Consider the following 14854-nt stretch of genomic DNA (forward strand, 5'->3'; position numbering starts at 1 on the left):
GAATGGCGCCGTATTACGAGGAACATCACTCTGAATCGTGATTCACGATGACCACGACCACTCTTGACAAAAGTGTACCGACTGAGAAGAAGAAGAAACCACGTGTACAGCTTGTCTAAGCACTAAGGGTGGTGGTTCGTCAGTGACCGCGATAGTACATCCTGCGTCCGGCGGCGCTACCACCGCCAGTAAGCTCCACCCCGGCGCACTCGTGCTGCGCTATCGCTGCCTGCTGCCGCGCGTCTTGCGTCCAGCGTCCGACCTTAATAACACCTCCGTAAAACTAAGTAAGCCTGAGTTGCACCACCTTATTTTAACCGGAACAATAACAATAAGCGGTACTTTTTGTATAGATTGAGAGATTTTGACGTTTGTTTAAAAGTTAAAGTAAAATGATGCAACTCAGCCTAAACTTTTAATAGTGTTCCAAACAAACAGAAGCAAAAGGAGTTCATAGTTATGATTACTCGCAGTCGCAACTTGCAGATTTTATAAAGATACTTTTTTAATTTCCAGTACTTCACGCCGTACTTCTACTACATTCCGAAGGCGTCGCTGGCGGCCGTGATCATCGCGGCCGTCGTCTTCATGATGGAGCTTCACGTTTTCAAGCCCATTTGGAGAACGAAAAGTAAGGACCAAACTATATTTAAATCCTTATAAGTAGTTTTCTTAGATCATGGTTACGGGCTTAATGAGCTCGCAGCGAATTGTGTGTGCCAGTCTGATCAAGTCATGAAATCTGCTCATTATCAGTAGATATTGTAAAGCCCGGTCTGTGAGCACGTAGAATTTTGTCCAATGACCCCAAGCTACCCATCCTTATCGCTCGCGCGTAATTATATTGCTGTCGCGATTGTGCAACGGGCGCCCGCAGTGAGTGTGCGAGCGCGACAGCAACATAATTACGCGCGAGCGATAAGGATGGGTAGCTTGGGGTCATTGGACAAAATTCTACGTGCTCACAGACCAGACTATAGTGTAGAAGTATCCAAGATACCTTGCAATCGAAGAAAAGCTTAGTGAGTGATGCAAGAAAAATGGCTAACAACGTATTGTTTCCCGTTTCAGAGCTGGACATAATCCCGGCGGTGGTGACGTTCGGCGCGTGCCTGCTGACGCGGCTGGAGCTGGGCATCGTCATCGGCATCGCCGTCAACCTCATGTTCCTGCTCTATGCTTCCGCGAGACCTTCCGTCAAAGTCACGCGCGCTGTGGTAAGATCTAACTTCGAACGAAAGTCGACATCGAAATCCTCCTATGTTCTTCTGATTAATTAATTTCGTTGCAAAAACTTGACCTTCACTGGTTGGGTTTTTATTGGCGGTCAAGAGAGGTGGGAATAGTCCCAGAATGCTACTTGGAAGGCTTTATTTTTTGGCAGAATCTTGTAACCAGGTACAAAACTACAGGTAGAAATGTCAGACTGTAGTCTGCAGGATGTGTGAGGAAGACCTATCTTCCTCCTAGCGTCTTCCTTCAAATACCATTTCCTACCGATGTCTTTGAGCCTTGATAGTTACCTAAATTGATAGTTAAAAATTACTGGATAGCACTAGTTACAAAGAAAAAAAAGTCAAATCATCTGGCCATCAAGCTGCTTTATTTGTAAGTATTATAGTTCTGTTGTAAACCAATTTAGCGCCCTCTATTTATTTATAAACAACTGGTTATGGTATGGTTCATCCTTTATTACTGAACTACCGAGAGTCGGGACAATCTAAATTTTTTTTTTTTTTATTTTATTCGGATAACCAACAGCAATACAATACAAATAATGGGACCTTAAATTATGTATCTGCTTAGCCATTTATAGGTAATCGCAAATGGAAGTTAAGATGCAAATAGACCATATGCCATAGCAGACATTAAAAGAATTTACAAGTGAAAACTTATTCATACAATGAACCACAGATGGCGCTGCATCTGTCCTGTGCGTGCTGCTTTTTATCGATCGGTCCACGCTCGGCCATTACTATTCAAGACTGATACCTAGTACCTACCCTACCTTTTTTTTAAAAAGTGCCATTAGTGGTCAAAATATAATTGATTTGATTTGACATGTGTTTGGTATTTGTGCAGTCGCGCGACGGCGTGGAGCACCTGGTGGCGACGGTGGACCGCGCGCTGGCCTTCCCGTCGGCGGAGTTCGTGCGGCGCGCGCTGCGCAAGGCGGCCGAGCGCGAGCCGCTGCCGCTCGTGCTCGACGCCACGCACGTGCAGGCCGCCGACTTCACCGCCGCCAAGGTACGCCGTACGCACAGGGCCGTCCCTGCGCCCTTCTGCTGAACTGGCATCCGCAGAATACCAGTGGTCGTGACGTGCTCTCTGCCGTCACGGCTTATACTGAGCAGATGCCATTTTGGTGCGTGTACTCTGTTTTTAGTGTTTAAGTTGTTATTTATTTGTAACGCTTTTAATACTCGCATCAAATAAATACTTTCTTTCTTTCTTTCTTACTTCTTTCTTTGACCTACTAGGGGCCCCGGGCACTTCAGGATCAACGGGGCCCTTTTCATCTTGAAAAAGGTTTTCTTTGAGAGCAGACGGGGGCAGTGGCGGCGTAGCATGGGTTGGCACCCGTGGCGATTACCATACTTGGCACCCGGGACAAAGGATATTATATCCTAGTCGTGTACCTACTTTTCTACTGAAGAAACAGTGGATTGTCCACTCGCAGCACGGATACATAATTTGTATACTCAATTGCAAGACACGTTAGATACAGACTTCAAGAGCTTTACACTGTCTCATCTTAGGCCCGGTTCCCGTTTCCATCAGTGCAGAGCGGAGCGGAGCAGAGAAGTGTTTTGTATAACCAGATTTCATTACATTTTTTACTTCTCTTCTTCGTTCTGCTCCGCCTTGGTGAAAACCGAGCCTTATGGCGTGGTAATAGGTGCTATTTTTTTCAACATTAAATGTCGTCTGATGTGGTGTTGCAGAGACGTTGGACACAAATTATGCGTTAGCTAGTTAGCTATTAGTTAGCTGTTAGTTAGGTATTAACCCTTAAACTGACTGATCGTGTTCGGCAGGGCATCAAGTCGCTGATCGAGGACTTCCACGCGCGCGGGCAGACGATCATCTTCTACAACGTGAAGCCGTCCATCGCGGGCGTGTTCCGCGGCGTGCGGCCGCGCAGCTTCCTGCACGTGGCGCGCCGCGACGACCTCGACCGGCTGCTGCTGCAGGCGCGCGCCGCCCGACCCGCGCTCACAGGTGCGTGAAATAACTGCACTTTTACTTCAAGTACTTCCACCCCCATCACTTAGATCAGTGGTTCTTAACCGGTGGTCCGCGGACCACCGGTGGTCCCTGGAGGCATTCCAAGTGGTCCACGAAGACGTAATAAACAAGTGACGTGATGAGTCGAGTCAACACAACGCAAACGGCGCACAGTGGGCGAGTAATCGACCTCCCCTTTCATAGGATTTGAAAATAAAAGTGGTCCCTGACAAGACAGAAATTTGGTAAAATGGTCCCTCGTGACTTAACGGTTAAAAACCACTGACTTAGATGGTTGGCAGTCCACAAAAGTACGTTTCTCTTGAAACTTCCTGCCCCGTACAACCAAACTGTGGAATGGACCGTCGTCTGCGGTGTTTCCGGACGGATACGACCTGCAAGCTTTCAAGAGGAGAGCGTATCTTCACCTTAAAGGTCGGCAACGCACCTGTATCGCCCCTGGGTCTGCGGGTGTCTATGGGCGACGGTAATCACTTACCATCAGGTGATCCGTCTGCTCGTTTGCCTCCTGTCAGAAAAAAAAAACTAACTACGTGCGGCCGATGGGGCAGCAAGGTTCTGGAATAAAGACCGCGTACCGGAAAACGTCGACGTCCACCCACAAGGTGGACCGACGACCTGATTAAGGTAGCAGGAAAGCGCTAGATGCAGGCCGCTACCGCTAACCGTGCGATGTGGAAGTCATTGGGGGAGGCCTATGTTCAGTAGTGGACGTCCTATGGCTGAAATGAGGATGAAGATGAACTTCGTGCTCCCCTAGATCCCTCTCCTGCGCCAGTGCGGTCTATTCCTGACTCCAAGCGACAATTTGGGTCTATTAGAATCGAATTTAATTATTTAATTTAGTTTCCTTTGATCCGCTATTTGATTAAATAGACCCGCCAGTACGCCCTTAACTACGCGCCACTCAGCCCCTCTTTCCCCTCAAATGTGCTCGCAGATGCGTACTAGCGGCACTAGCTAAGGTAATGTAAAGGTTCTGCTACTGTAACAGCTGGAACTCCTTACGTGTCCTAGCCTATTCTTCTGCGACCCTCGAAGATCTACTCCATGTCTATCACTCAATAATATAGGTATCTGTGGTGATCTATTGAAGGATATAGGCTAAGGAACAGTTTGGCAAGATGTGCCTCATGCTAGTAATTTTCTTTTTTAACCTGGCATTTTCAAATGAGAACTTGTATGTTTGCAGGTTAAGTGCTGACGAGCAGAGGCTCCGCTGCAGATCTCCTCAGTTCCAGACACGACAGTATTTATTAGTGTGTACATAGACGACGTGCGATGTATTTATTAGTCTCGTTGTAAGTAGATTAGCTAGCGTAGTCAGTTATGGTAAGAGTAAATAAAATGTTGATTATTTTCTTGTTTTGATCCTTTGTTTCGGTAGATTAGCCCCCAACTGGTGAAGGAATTTTTTCAAAATAAACATCGCATGCTACAAAATGTTATGCAGGGCTACAAGTTGTGGACACGGGTGTGGATTAGGATTCGGTAGAGGAAAATCGTTTCATCGAATATCATAACATCGAAAGCTTCGAATCGAACGGTCGATATATCGATGATTCGAAACATCGAATGTCTAAAGGTAAGAGAAGAATAAGAAAAGAAGAAGAAGAACCAGAAGAGACGGGAGAAGATGATGAGAAGAAGAGTAGAATAAAAAAAGAAGATGAGGTAACGAAAAGAAGAAGAGGAAAAGAAAAATAGAAGATGAGACAAGTATAAAGAAAAGAAAATAAAAATAGATTAAGACGAGAAGAAGAAGACAACAAGAGAAGAAACGGAGAAGATTAGAAGAAGAATAAGAGAAGACGACAAGAAGAAAAAAGAATCAGAAGAGATGATGAAGAAGAGAGAGTAGAAGAAAAGAAGAAGGTAATAAGATGAGAAGATAAAAAGAAGAAGAGAAGAAGAATGTGATAAGGCGTATAAGAGGAAGAAGATAAGAAGAATAAGAGAAAACGACAAGAAGAGGAAACCAAAAGGAGAAGCGGAGAAGAATATTAGAAAAAGAATTTAAAAAGATGAGAAGAAGCAGAAGAGACGATGAAGAAGGTGATGAGAAGAAGTCAAAGAGAAGAATAAGACGACAGGAAAAGAACAGAAGATGAGAATATAAGACGACAGGAAAAGAACAGAAGATGAAGAGTCGAAAAAGACGAGAAGATGATAAGAAGAATTAGGTAACAAGAAGAGAAAAAGAAGAAAATAAGAAAAAATGTAATATGAGAAGAAGCGGAGAATACTAGAAGGAAAATAAAAGGAAGAATATAAGAAGAATAAGAGAAGACGACAAGGAAAGATGAGAAGAGAACAAGAAGAGGAGAAGACGAAGAAAATGAGAAGAGTAATAAAATATGAGAAAAAGAGGAGACGTAAAGAAGCTGAAAAGATAGAAGAATATGATAAGAAGAATAAGAGGAAGAAAATAAGAAGAATAAGAGAAAACGACAAGAAAAGAAGAGAAAAGAACAAAAAGAAGAGAAGAAAATGAGGAGTAATACGAGAAAAAGAGGAGACGAAGAGAAGAAGCAGAGAAGATAGAAGAAGATAAGAAGAATAAGAGAAGATGACAAGAAAAGAAGAGAAAAAGAGAAGACGAAGAAAAAGAGAAGCGTAATATGATAAAAAGAGGAGACGAAGAGAAGAAGCGGAGAAGATAGAAGAATAATTTGATAAGGAGAATAAGAGGAAGAATATAAGAAGAATAAGAGAAGACGACAAGAAAAGAAGAGAAGTAAAAGAAGAGAAGAAGTAGAAAATGAGAAGCGTTATATGAGAAATAGAGGAGACGAAGAGAAGAAGCGATAGAAGAAGAATATACTAAGGAGAATAAGAGAAGACGACAAGAAAAGAAGATAATAAGATGAGAAGAAAACAAGAAGAAGAGGAGAAGAAGAAGAAAATGAGAAGAGTAATATGAGAAAAAGAGGAGGCGAAGAGAAGAAGCAGAGAAATGGAAGAAGAATATGATAAGGAAAATAAGAGGAAGAAGATAAGAAGAATAAGAGAAGACCGCAAGAAAAGAAGAGAATAAGATGAGAAGAGAACAAGAATAGAGGAGACGAAGAGAAGAAGCGGAGAAGATGGAAGAAGAAAGGAGAATAAGAGGAAGAAGATAAGAAGAATAAGAGAAGACGACAAGAAGAGAAGAAGAAGAAAATGAAAAAGAGGAGACGAAGAGAAGAAGCGGAGAAATGGAAGAAGAATATGATAAGGAAAATAAGAGGAAGAAGATAAGAAGAATAAGAGAAGACCGCAAGAAAAGAAGAGAATAAGATGAGAAGAGAACAAGAAGAAGAGAAGACGAAGAAAATGAGAAGAGTGATATGAGAAAAAGAGAAGACGAAGAGAAGAAGCGGAGAAGATAGAAGAAGAATATAAGGAGAATAAGAGGAAGAAGATAAGAAGAATAAGAGAAGACGACAAGAAGGGAAGAGAAGAGAAGAAGAAAAAAAGAAAAGATGATGAGAAGAAGCAGAAGAGACGGAGATGAAGAGAAAGAGTAGAAGAGAAGAGAAAATAAGAAAATTAGGTAACGAAATGGAGATGAGAAGAGAAAAATGAGAATAAGGGGAGAAATGTAAGAAGGGAAAAAGAGGAAAAGAAAATGAGAAGAGGAGACGAAGAGAAGAAATATAAAATGAAAAGAAGACGAGTCACGACTAATCTAATAAAAATAATTTTACTCGTTCGATGAAACGGCTTTCGATAATACGTAGGAACCCTCGGAAATAAAACGCCAGCATGGAGATAATAAATGTATTTAGTTTACAATCGTCGCGCGAGCAGCCGCAGCCTCCACGCTCGCGGCGCCACCACACTGAACTTATATTTTATTGCATTTTTGTAAAAATGGGGATAGAGACCACCGTAAACCAAAGCGCCCTCTATTTACTTGTAAGAAACTGTAAAGCGCCATCTATGGTTCTTCTTTCTTTCTCACTGAACTACCCAGAAACGGGACGAACTAGTTCTTATAATGAACCATAGATGGCGCTAAATCTATGCGTGCTCGTGTGAAAATGCATAGATGGCGCTTTCACACGAGCGCGGACAGATTTAGCGCCATCTATGGTTCTTCTTTCTTTCTTACTGAACTACCCAGAAACGGGACGAACTAGTTCTTATAATGAACCATAGATGGCGCTACATCTATGCGTGCTCGTGTGAAAATACATAGATGGCGCTTTCACATGAGCTTGAGTTAAAATACGAATACCAACGTCTCGCGTAGCACCATCTAGATGGCGCTTTCAGACGAGCACGCACAGGTGTAGCGCCATCTAGGGTTCATTATAAGCATTTGTTTGTCCCAACTCTCGGTAGTATAAGAGTCAGAACAAACTAGTTCTTACAATGAACCATAGTTGGCGCTACATCTGTGCGTGCATGAGTGAAAATACAAATACTAAGTCGCGCGTAGCGCCATCTAGATGAAGTTTTCACACGAGCACGCACAGGTGTAGCGCCATCTAGGGTTCATTAAGCATTAGTTTGTCCCGACTCGGTTGTTCAGTAAGAGTCGGAACAAACTAGTTCTTACAATGAACCATAGATGGCGCGATATCTGTGTGTGCTTGAGTGAAAATACAAATATTAACGTCGCGCGTAGCGTCATCTAGATGGAGCTTTTACACAAGCACGCACAATGCACATATTTAGCGCCATCGATGGTTCATTGTAAGAACTAGTTTGTCCGGACTGGGTAGTTCAATAAGTCGGGACAAACTAGTTCTTACAATGAACCATAGATGGCGCTACATCTATGCGTGCTTGAGTGAAAATATAAATACTAACGTCGCGCGTAGCGTCATCTAGATGGCGCTTTCACACGAATACGCACAGATGTAGCGCCAGCTACAGTAAGAAATGAAGAAGAACCATAGATGGCGCTTTACAAACAGTTGCTTACAAGTAAATAGAGGGCGGTTATATTAGTTTACAACATGTATAATAAATTGTGAGGACACAAGCCAAAATTAAACTACTCCTAAAAATTACCATCCAATTTACATAGTTTTATATCGGGAAAACTTTTATGTTATAACACACAATAAAAGATAAGTTCAGTCTACAGGCACAAAACGCTCGACAGTACAACCAAACTAAATGCTAAACAGGTGCAAGTATAGCACCACAATTAACTATAAATCTCGGATTGAGCAGAGGTTAAATTCATAGTTGTACAGAAATGGTTCGCTAATATAAAGTGAGCAGAAGTGTAAAGTATCAGAATATCTCCCTGTTAGTGCTCATTACAATCCACAAGAGACTACCATTAAAGTTACTGTATCCATCTCCATCGCACACTTGTTGGGATACGCATGAGTGAAAGAGCTGAATAATGTTTTTGTGACCTCAGTCTGTAGATATCTACCAATGGAAATAATTACGGACAGCCTAATTATATGTATAGCGCTTCTCAGAGCTTGAGGTATGGAAGCGGCACATGAGGGTGACATTGACATATTATTAATATAAATCCGAAGTCTGACGTTGACGTTACAACCCCCCCATGCCTCAGGCGCTGAATTAAGCGTTATACATTACGATATACAGAGAAGCAACTACAAAAGGTGTTACATTTCTATCGAATTGTACTGAACGTGTCGAAGGAAGACGAAAGCCACCGAGAGATCAATAGGTCCCGGACACTGGGGACGAATTAACATTTATATCGTTTAACATTAATTTAGTTACTTTCATATAGGAAAGGTTACTTTAAACCTCTCCTATATGAAAAGCAACTACTTTTCCGTCCCTGGTGTAAATTAGCAGCCGGCAGGAAAATAAAATAAATGCTGGAATTTGTTACTAATCGAGATCAATGTTTTGGTTAATGCACAGTTACTATAATCGCCGTATTATTGTTTCTTGCAAGCCATCTAGCTGTGAGCAGGGCGTCTACTATCGACCGTTATCTTGGGAAGTCACTTCTTATACCCACGCGTGGAGAGGAAGGAAATAGGTAAATAAATGTCTTAGAAAATAGTAACCATGCACACAAGTGGTTAGTGAGTAGGAAGTGTTCCTGCCGCCCGCGTGGCGTCGCCACTGTTGCATTCCATTTGGCATTACATCGTACAAAATATACCTAACTAACGATTACAATATGACACATATAATAATTAAATAAATCAAAATTTGCACTCCTCGCATTCAAGTCAACAATATAAAATGGATATAATCACAAACTAGTACTTATCTAGGCTAAGGTAAAGTCGGCCGGGGCTCGACTAGCACGAACCGACGCAAGGGAGAATGCCTCGAGTATTTGACAGTTGCATAAGGCGGCATTCACACTGGCGCGACCTGACCGCTGGCGCCACCTGGCGGCCACGTGGGCAGCACACGGACTAAACTTAAATGACTGGTCAGGTCGTTTAAAAAACCCGAATTTCACTATTGTGGCGTTCTCTACCGCCACGAAACAAGCATTTTATTCAGTTACAATTCAGTTCAATTCTTACTCATGACTACTTTTTTTCTTATGTAAAATAACGCCGAAATTTCTGGCGTTTCATATACAAGAAATCACACAATAGTGAAATTGTAGCCGAACAAGCGTGTTATCCGCGGCGTCACCGGCGACGATACAAATGCGATCGCCGCGACGCCGCAGTGGACACCCGCCCTAACTCTCCGTCAATTTTCACGCGCCTCAGTCCAAGGGGTACAAGTGGAAGAGTCGAGTGAGAGCGCGCGAAAAATGACAGAACCCTAATTTACCTAAAATTACGCTAACATAATATCGAATCTCTCAGATTTTGAAACTTGTGCGGTGATCGTATCCCGCTTCCAACGAATATAAAGTATTAAATTCTGAAAAAAATATTAAAGCCAACGCAGCCGACGCCGCCGATACAACTTGAGCCGTAAGAGTGACGGGCCGAACTAACGTAAACATCGGACAGTCGAGATATGGCAGTTACTGTGACTGTTTCTTGCGCTTACTTAACCTACCTTATTTACATATTGGAACTACTACATTTGAGTGAACAATATTGAATACGCCTATACACCATACGAATAAGATTCCATCACATATTCATCAGACCTATGATCTACGCACCCGACACTTACAATTGCTTGAAATGGTGGATTCGAAACATTTGTAAATGTATCTTTCATACAAAATTACACGAGTCTTGAACTTTCATTAACTATAACTAGACAGAAGAAGGACATTACGTAAGTATCATATTCTATTTTATATCTGAGTAATCACTCTGACACAAATCGTTTGGAGCGTACGCATCCAACTTACGGCCTCGTAATATTATGGAAAAATACTATATCTGTGATATAACACGTACAATAGTTTGCACATTACATATTGTTACACGTTTCATCTGTCTGGGTCCACGACGCGTCGCGGCAGGCGCGGGGCTCAGTACTTCAGGAGGTCTTCGTCGAGTTCCGTGAGCGCTAGTTTACTGTCTATCACTGAAAAATAAATAAACACATATTAATATTTTATAAACCGAACGTGTGTTCTACCCAAATGCAACGCAGTCATATGCAATGTGAGAGTGGTTCACATAAATAGCGTTTTCTTTTTTGTAAAATCTCCGAACTATGCTTTGAATGACTAAAGAGAGTTGACCCATTAGAATGTAAGCGACGCATATAAACTTTACAAAGTAATGAGTACAAATACTAATAACTTATTAACCACTAATTTTTGATGCTATAACACGCCAATTTTCCTCTAATAATACATTGTAAATTATAAAAAAAAACGTAACAACTGATCAGCAAATTAAATAGGGTATTAGACCTATAGAGAAAACTGGGGTGTTTAAGCACCTGGATCTGCTGCTAACAAGGTCATCAATATTTTACAAACAAAAATAAAGCAAAAATAGAAAAATAACAACGGTGAAACTATAAAAAGGTGACCCCAAAACATTTAAAGCAAAAGACAAAAATAAATAAATGGAAATGATACGAATACATAATGCAAACACATTTCAATTTACATTGTATTTTCTTATACATAAAATCAAACCTATGTTTACAGGGGTTGAATACAGAAGACGGCACATCAAGCCAAGCATTGTGGCCTCTTTGCCCTTGTAATAGGAGTGATTTTGCAACAAAAATGTATAGTCTGATCGCCTGATGTGCTGTCTGTATCTATGTAGGTATATTACTTCTCGCCCACCCAAAACTGGTCAAATTTTTAAAAGCAAAGGAAAATTACAAAATATTTTGATTCTAAAACAATAGATTCGTTAGGTTACATTATCTATCAATAACAGAATCGAGTATAAAGTTTTTTTTAGAAATATTACTGAAGTTTTTTTACTATAATATTCTGGTCCCGAAATTGCAGTGAAAATTATTGTGTCAAATCGATATAACTGGGATTTGGATTTGGCAACGGGAAACTTGAAGCTGGAAATTCAGACTCTGCTACTGTTCCGCAGAACTTCGACTTGGAACTCGGCCCCGTAGAGGAACTAAGCACAATCAGTCGGCACCTCGGACTCGGAACTCGGCCTTCGGAACTCGGGCGCGGAACTCGGACTCGACAACGAACGCGGAACACTTGGCCAGGAACCTCAGGTCACGGAACTCGGCCTCGGAGCTCGCACTGTGTTACTTCAGGACCGTCTGTTTAGAGCACGGAACCAGTCTCGGAACCTTGGAATCTGAACAGAGGTCTTGAATTCTTACAGCTTGGGTAGGTGGGAATGGTAGGTAAAGAACAGTATAAATATCAATATAATCCTTTGTATTAACATTATTATGTTTTTCTTACCTTTCGTGTGTAACCTAACGAATCTATACTTCTATACATGACTCAATGATTTTCATCATACAACATTTTGGACATATTTAAATAATCTAAATTATTTATAGCAGTTGGGATCAATTATTTAATTTACTTTTTTCCCCCTTTAATCATTATTCACGATAAGCATAATGTCCGTGAGAAAGATATTCCCGCTTAGTTTGCGACTGAGCTGTGATCAATGTATGAACTTGAGCATGTAGCCACAACGCTCGTGAGAACATAGACAAAGCCCCGGTGTGCTAAGACAACAGCGGTGACCCGTGAGGTGCAACAACTTGCCAGGTACCTAGTCCGCCGCTAGTAATAATAGTCGTAGGTGGAGCGGCGGCGCTGCGCCCTCGGGATGCTGTGGACGCCCAGGGTGTTTAGTATCGAGGACCCTACGCGACTTAATATCATTTCTGTACCTCTAGCATGAACAACTTTCGTCTACAAATCGTTTGCGTATTCGATAAAATTCGATACCTACTCAACCATCGAATTAAACGATAAAACGTGACAATTTTGATTCTCAAAATAAGTTTCGTGCAACCATTTCTCATACTAAGTTTACTTTACGACACGTTCACAAGGGCGCTGTTGTAGTTTTCGTACTAAATCTTTTGATGGCGATTCAAATACGCAAACGATACGAACTCGAAAATTTTACGGGCTAGTCGTACGGGACATGGTCAAACGGGCCTGTTACCTCTCGCTCGACGACATCAAAGAACAGAAGCGTTGCCTCGCACTGTCTTAGTAATACAGCAGAATAAAAAGGTTTCGTACAAACTAATTCGCGAGCGATTGCCTTTTTGAAATTAAATCTCCTATCGCTACAAAAACTGTAAAATTAATTAAGTAACTACATATTTTGATAATTAAATTCCACAAATACCTAAATTGTGATTATATCTTTCTTTTCGCTATGTATTGAATAAAGGTGTCTTGTCTAGCGAATAAAATGGTGCGTGTACTCACTTTGGTCCGGGATAGTAGTAGGGTGGGGGTCGCTCGTACTCAGTAGGGCCGTGGTAGCGGGGAGGCCCTTCTTCCCAGTGCCTGCAACACACATCCCGTCAGCGTGCGTGCGATGGCGCAAGCGTGGACATTGGAGACATGGGTGCCAACAAGTTTGACATATGATTTGGTAAACGTATGTGCCACAAGACAAAACTGATTGTGTCATTGCACATTGTTAGTTCAAGCCGGTCGGTTAACTGCGCTCCTGACTGCCGTGACGTCACATCGACGCTCTGGTACGGATCGGGAGAATGCGGTGAAATGCGTGGGAGAGTCGCATTCCAGCAAGGTACGCAGTTAACTCGATCGGGTTGTAGTTAGGGTTACCACAGATAAATAGATTGCTTTTAAATTGAGTAGTCAAATCTCGGTGATTAGTGAAGAATTTTGATAGAATATGATCAGAATGCAAGTTCTGTTATCAGCCAGCAGACTGGTATCCTTTTGTACCCTTTGCACCACCGGCCTGCACCACTGGTGGTGCAAAGGGTATTTTTAAATCCCTCTTGCACCACCAACAAATAGTGCTGTGCTACCATCGACTGTAAAACTAGTAGTATACTGTAAAATACTTAATAATTTAATTGTTATAAATAAACCAAAACCTACCTAAAAGTTTTAATTTGTGTGTGTGTAAGTGCCTATTTAAACATTTCACTTCAGACCCACGATACCCCGGGCCTACATCCTACATACAACGAATAAAGTACCAGGGCAACATAACCATAAAGGAGCTATTTTATGATACATGATGTTTATTTCTCGGGTCAACCAAGAAGAATTTGATATAGCTCCTTTATGATTATGTTGCCCTGGTACTTTAGGAATTATTCGTTGTATGTAGGTATGAATGGTTGTTATTAATTTTTATGTTATGTTGTCAAATCTGTCCAGTAGTTTCGGAGCCTATTCAGTACAAACAAACAATCAAATCTTTCCTCTTTATAATATTAATATTATATGATTATCGATAATCGTTTTACAGTTAATGGTAGGGCGGCACTATTGGTGGTGCAAAAGGGATTAAAAAATACCCTTTGCACCACCAGTGGTGCAGGCCGGTGGTGCAAAGGGTACAAAAGGGACTGGTATTAGTGCAAAGAAACATTCACCGTTAAGGAATAAAGTAAAAATATTGATGCTATGTGGCTGACACGAATCGACAACTATCATAGACATGCTGCTGTAATATAGATGACCTACACTGAACTGTCCCACCAAACTCATTGACAGGGAGGCGCCACCATCGTTCAACTACATAGTTTCCAACATGGCAAAAATCGGAACCTGTTGTCCGGTATTAACGGTGGCGCCCCCTGACAATATCACGTGAGACGGTTCGTTGTAGTTAGACAAGACAGCTTTCATGAATGTTTAGTTTACGTAGATTTAGATATTTTATTATTTAAGTATATTTATTTAGGTAGATAATAGTAATTAAATTAGAATTCAGATCTAAGATAACGGTCAGCGGTAACGCTAACCGTTACATTACAGTAGTTGTCCATTCGTGGCAGTCAGCATAAGGTGCAGCGTGTACTCACTTTGGCGCCATATCATTATATCTGCGCGCGTGTGCGTCGAGAGGCGTGGCCAGCGCCGGCCCCGCCCCCGCGCCGCGCGCCTCCCCCGCCGCGTGGGGCCGGCTGCGTCCTCCGCGCTTTTCGGCCTTGTAGGCGCTGCGCATTACAGACAATTATTATAACTTGGGACGAAACAGGATTAGAAATGGCGGCTAACGTGCTCTTTCCTCTTTCCCAAAGAAAACTATCCCCGGTTACAGAAAGGCATCTCTTT

At 41.9% G+C, this 14854-nt stretch overlaps 3 protein-coding genes across 5 annotated transcripts in view; 2 read left to right on the top strand and 1 right to left on the bottom strand.

Moving 5' to 3' along the window:
- LOC114353084 (sodium-independent sulfate anion transporter) overlaps positions 1 to 4614 on the top strand; it is a 44731-nt gene extending 40117 nt beyond the window's left edge. The window contains exons 10-14 of the mRNA XM_028304907.1: positions 517 to 631; positions 1072 to 1217; positions 2083 to 2247; positions 3039 to 3222; positions 4442 to 4614. Coding sequence (XP_028160708.1) covers positions 517 to 631; positions 1072 to 1217; positions 2083 to 2247; positions 3039 to 3222; positions 4442 to 4446 — 615 coding nt within the window. The 3' untranslated portion in view covers positions 4447 to 4614. The remainder of the gene's footprint in view (positions 1 to 516; positions 632 to 1071; positions 1218 to 2082; positions 2248 to 3038; positions 3223 to 4441) is intronic.
- Positions 4615 to 4824: 210 nt separating this feature from the next.
- On the top strand, positions 4825 to 6620 carry LOC114353088 (protein PXR1-like). Its single transcript, XM_028304912.1, is given in 3 exon segments — positions 4825 to 4923; positions 5671 to 5865; positions 6537 to 6620. Coding segments are annotated over 3 exon segments (378 nt in total).
- Positions 6621 to 8255: 1635 nt separating this feature from the next.
- LOC114353091 (prominin-like protein) overlaps positions 8256 to 14854 on the bottom strand; it is a 68441-nt gene continuing 61842 nt past the window's right edge. For 2 of the 3 annotated variants that reach the window (XM_028304917.1, XM_028304915.1), the window contains 4 exons: positions 14602 to 14736; positions 13016 to 13096; positions 12342 to 12401; positions 10613 to 10698 (listed from right to left, as the gene is read on the bottom strand). In XM_028304917.1, coding sequence (XP_028160718.1) covers positions 12353 to 12401; positions 13016 to 13096; positions 14602 to 14736 — 265 coding nt within the window. In that variant the 3' untranslated portion in view covers positions 10613 to 10698; positions 12342 to 12352. Of the gene's footprint in view, positions 10699 to 12341; positions 12402 to 13015; positions 13097 to 14601; positions 14737 to 14854 lie in introns of all 3 variants that reach the window. The other variant, XM_028304916.1, reaches the window with a different exon arrangement.

The sequence above is a fragment of the Ostrinia furnacalis genome, unplaced genomic scaffold (assembly GCF_004193835.3).
Source record: "Ostrinia furnacalis isolate ACB-3 unplaced genomic scaffold, ASM419383v2 OfSCF1605, whole genome shotgun sequence".
In the NCBI taxonomy this organism is placed as follows: domain Eukaryota; kingdom Metazoa; phylum Arthropoda; class Insecta; order Lepidoptera; family Crambidae; genus Ostrinia; species Ostrinia furnacalis.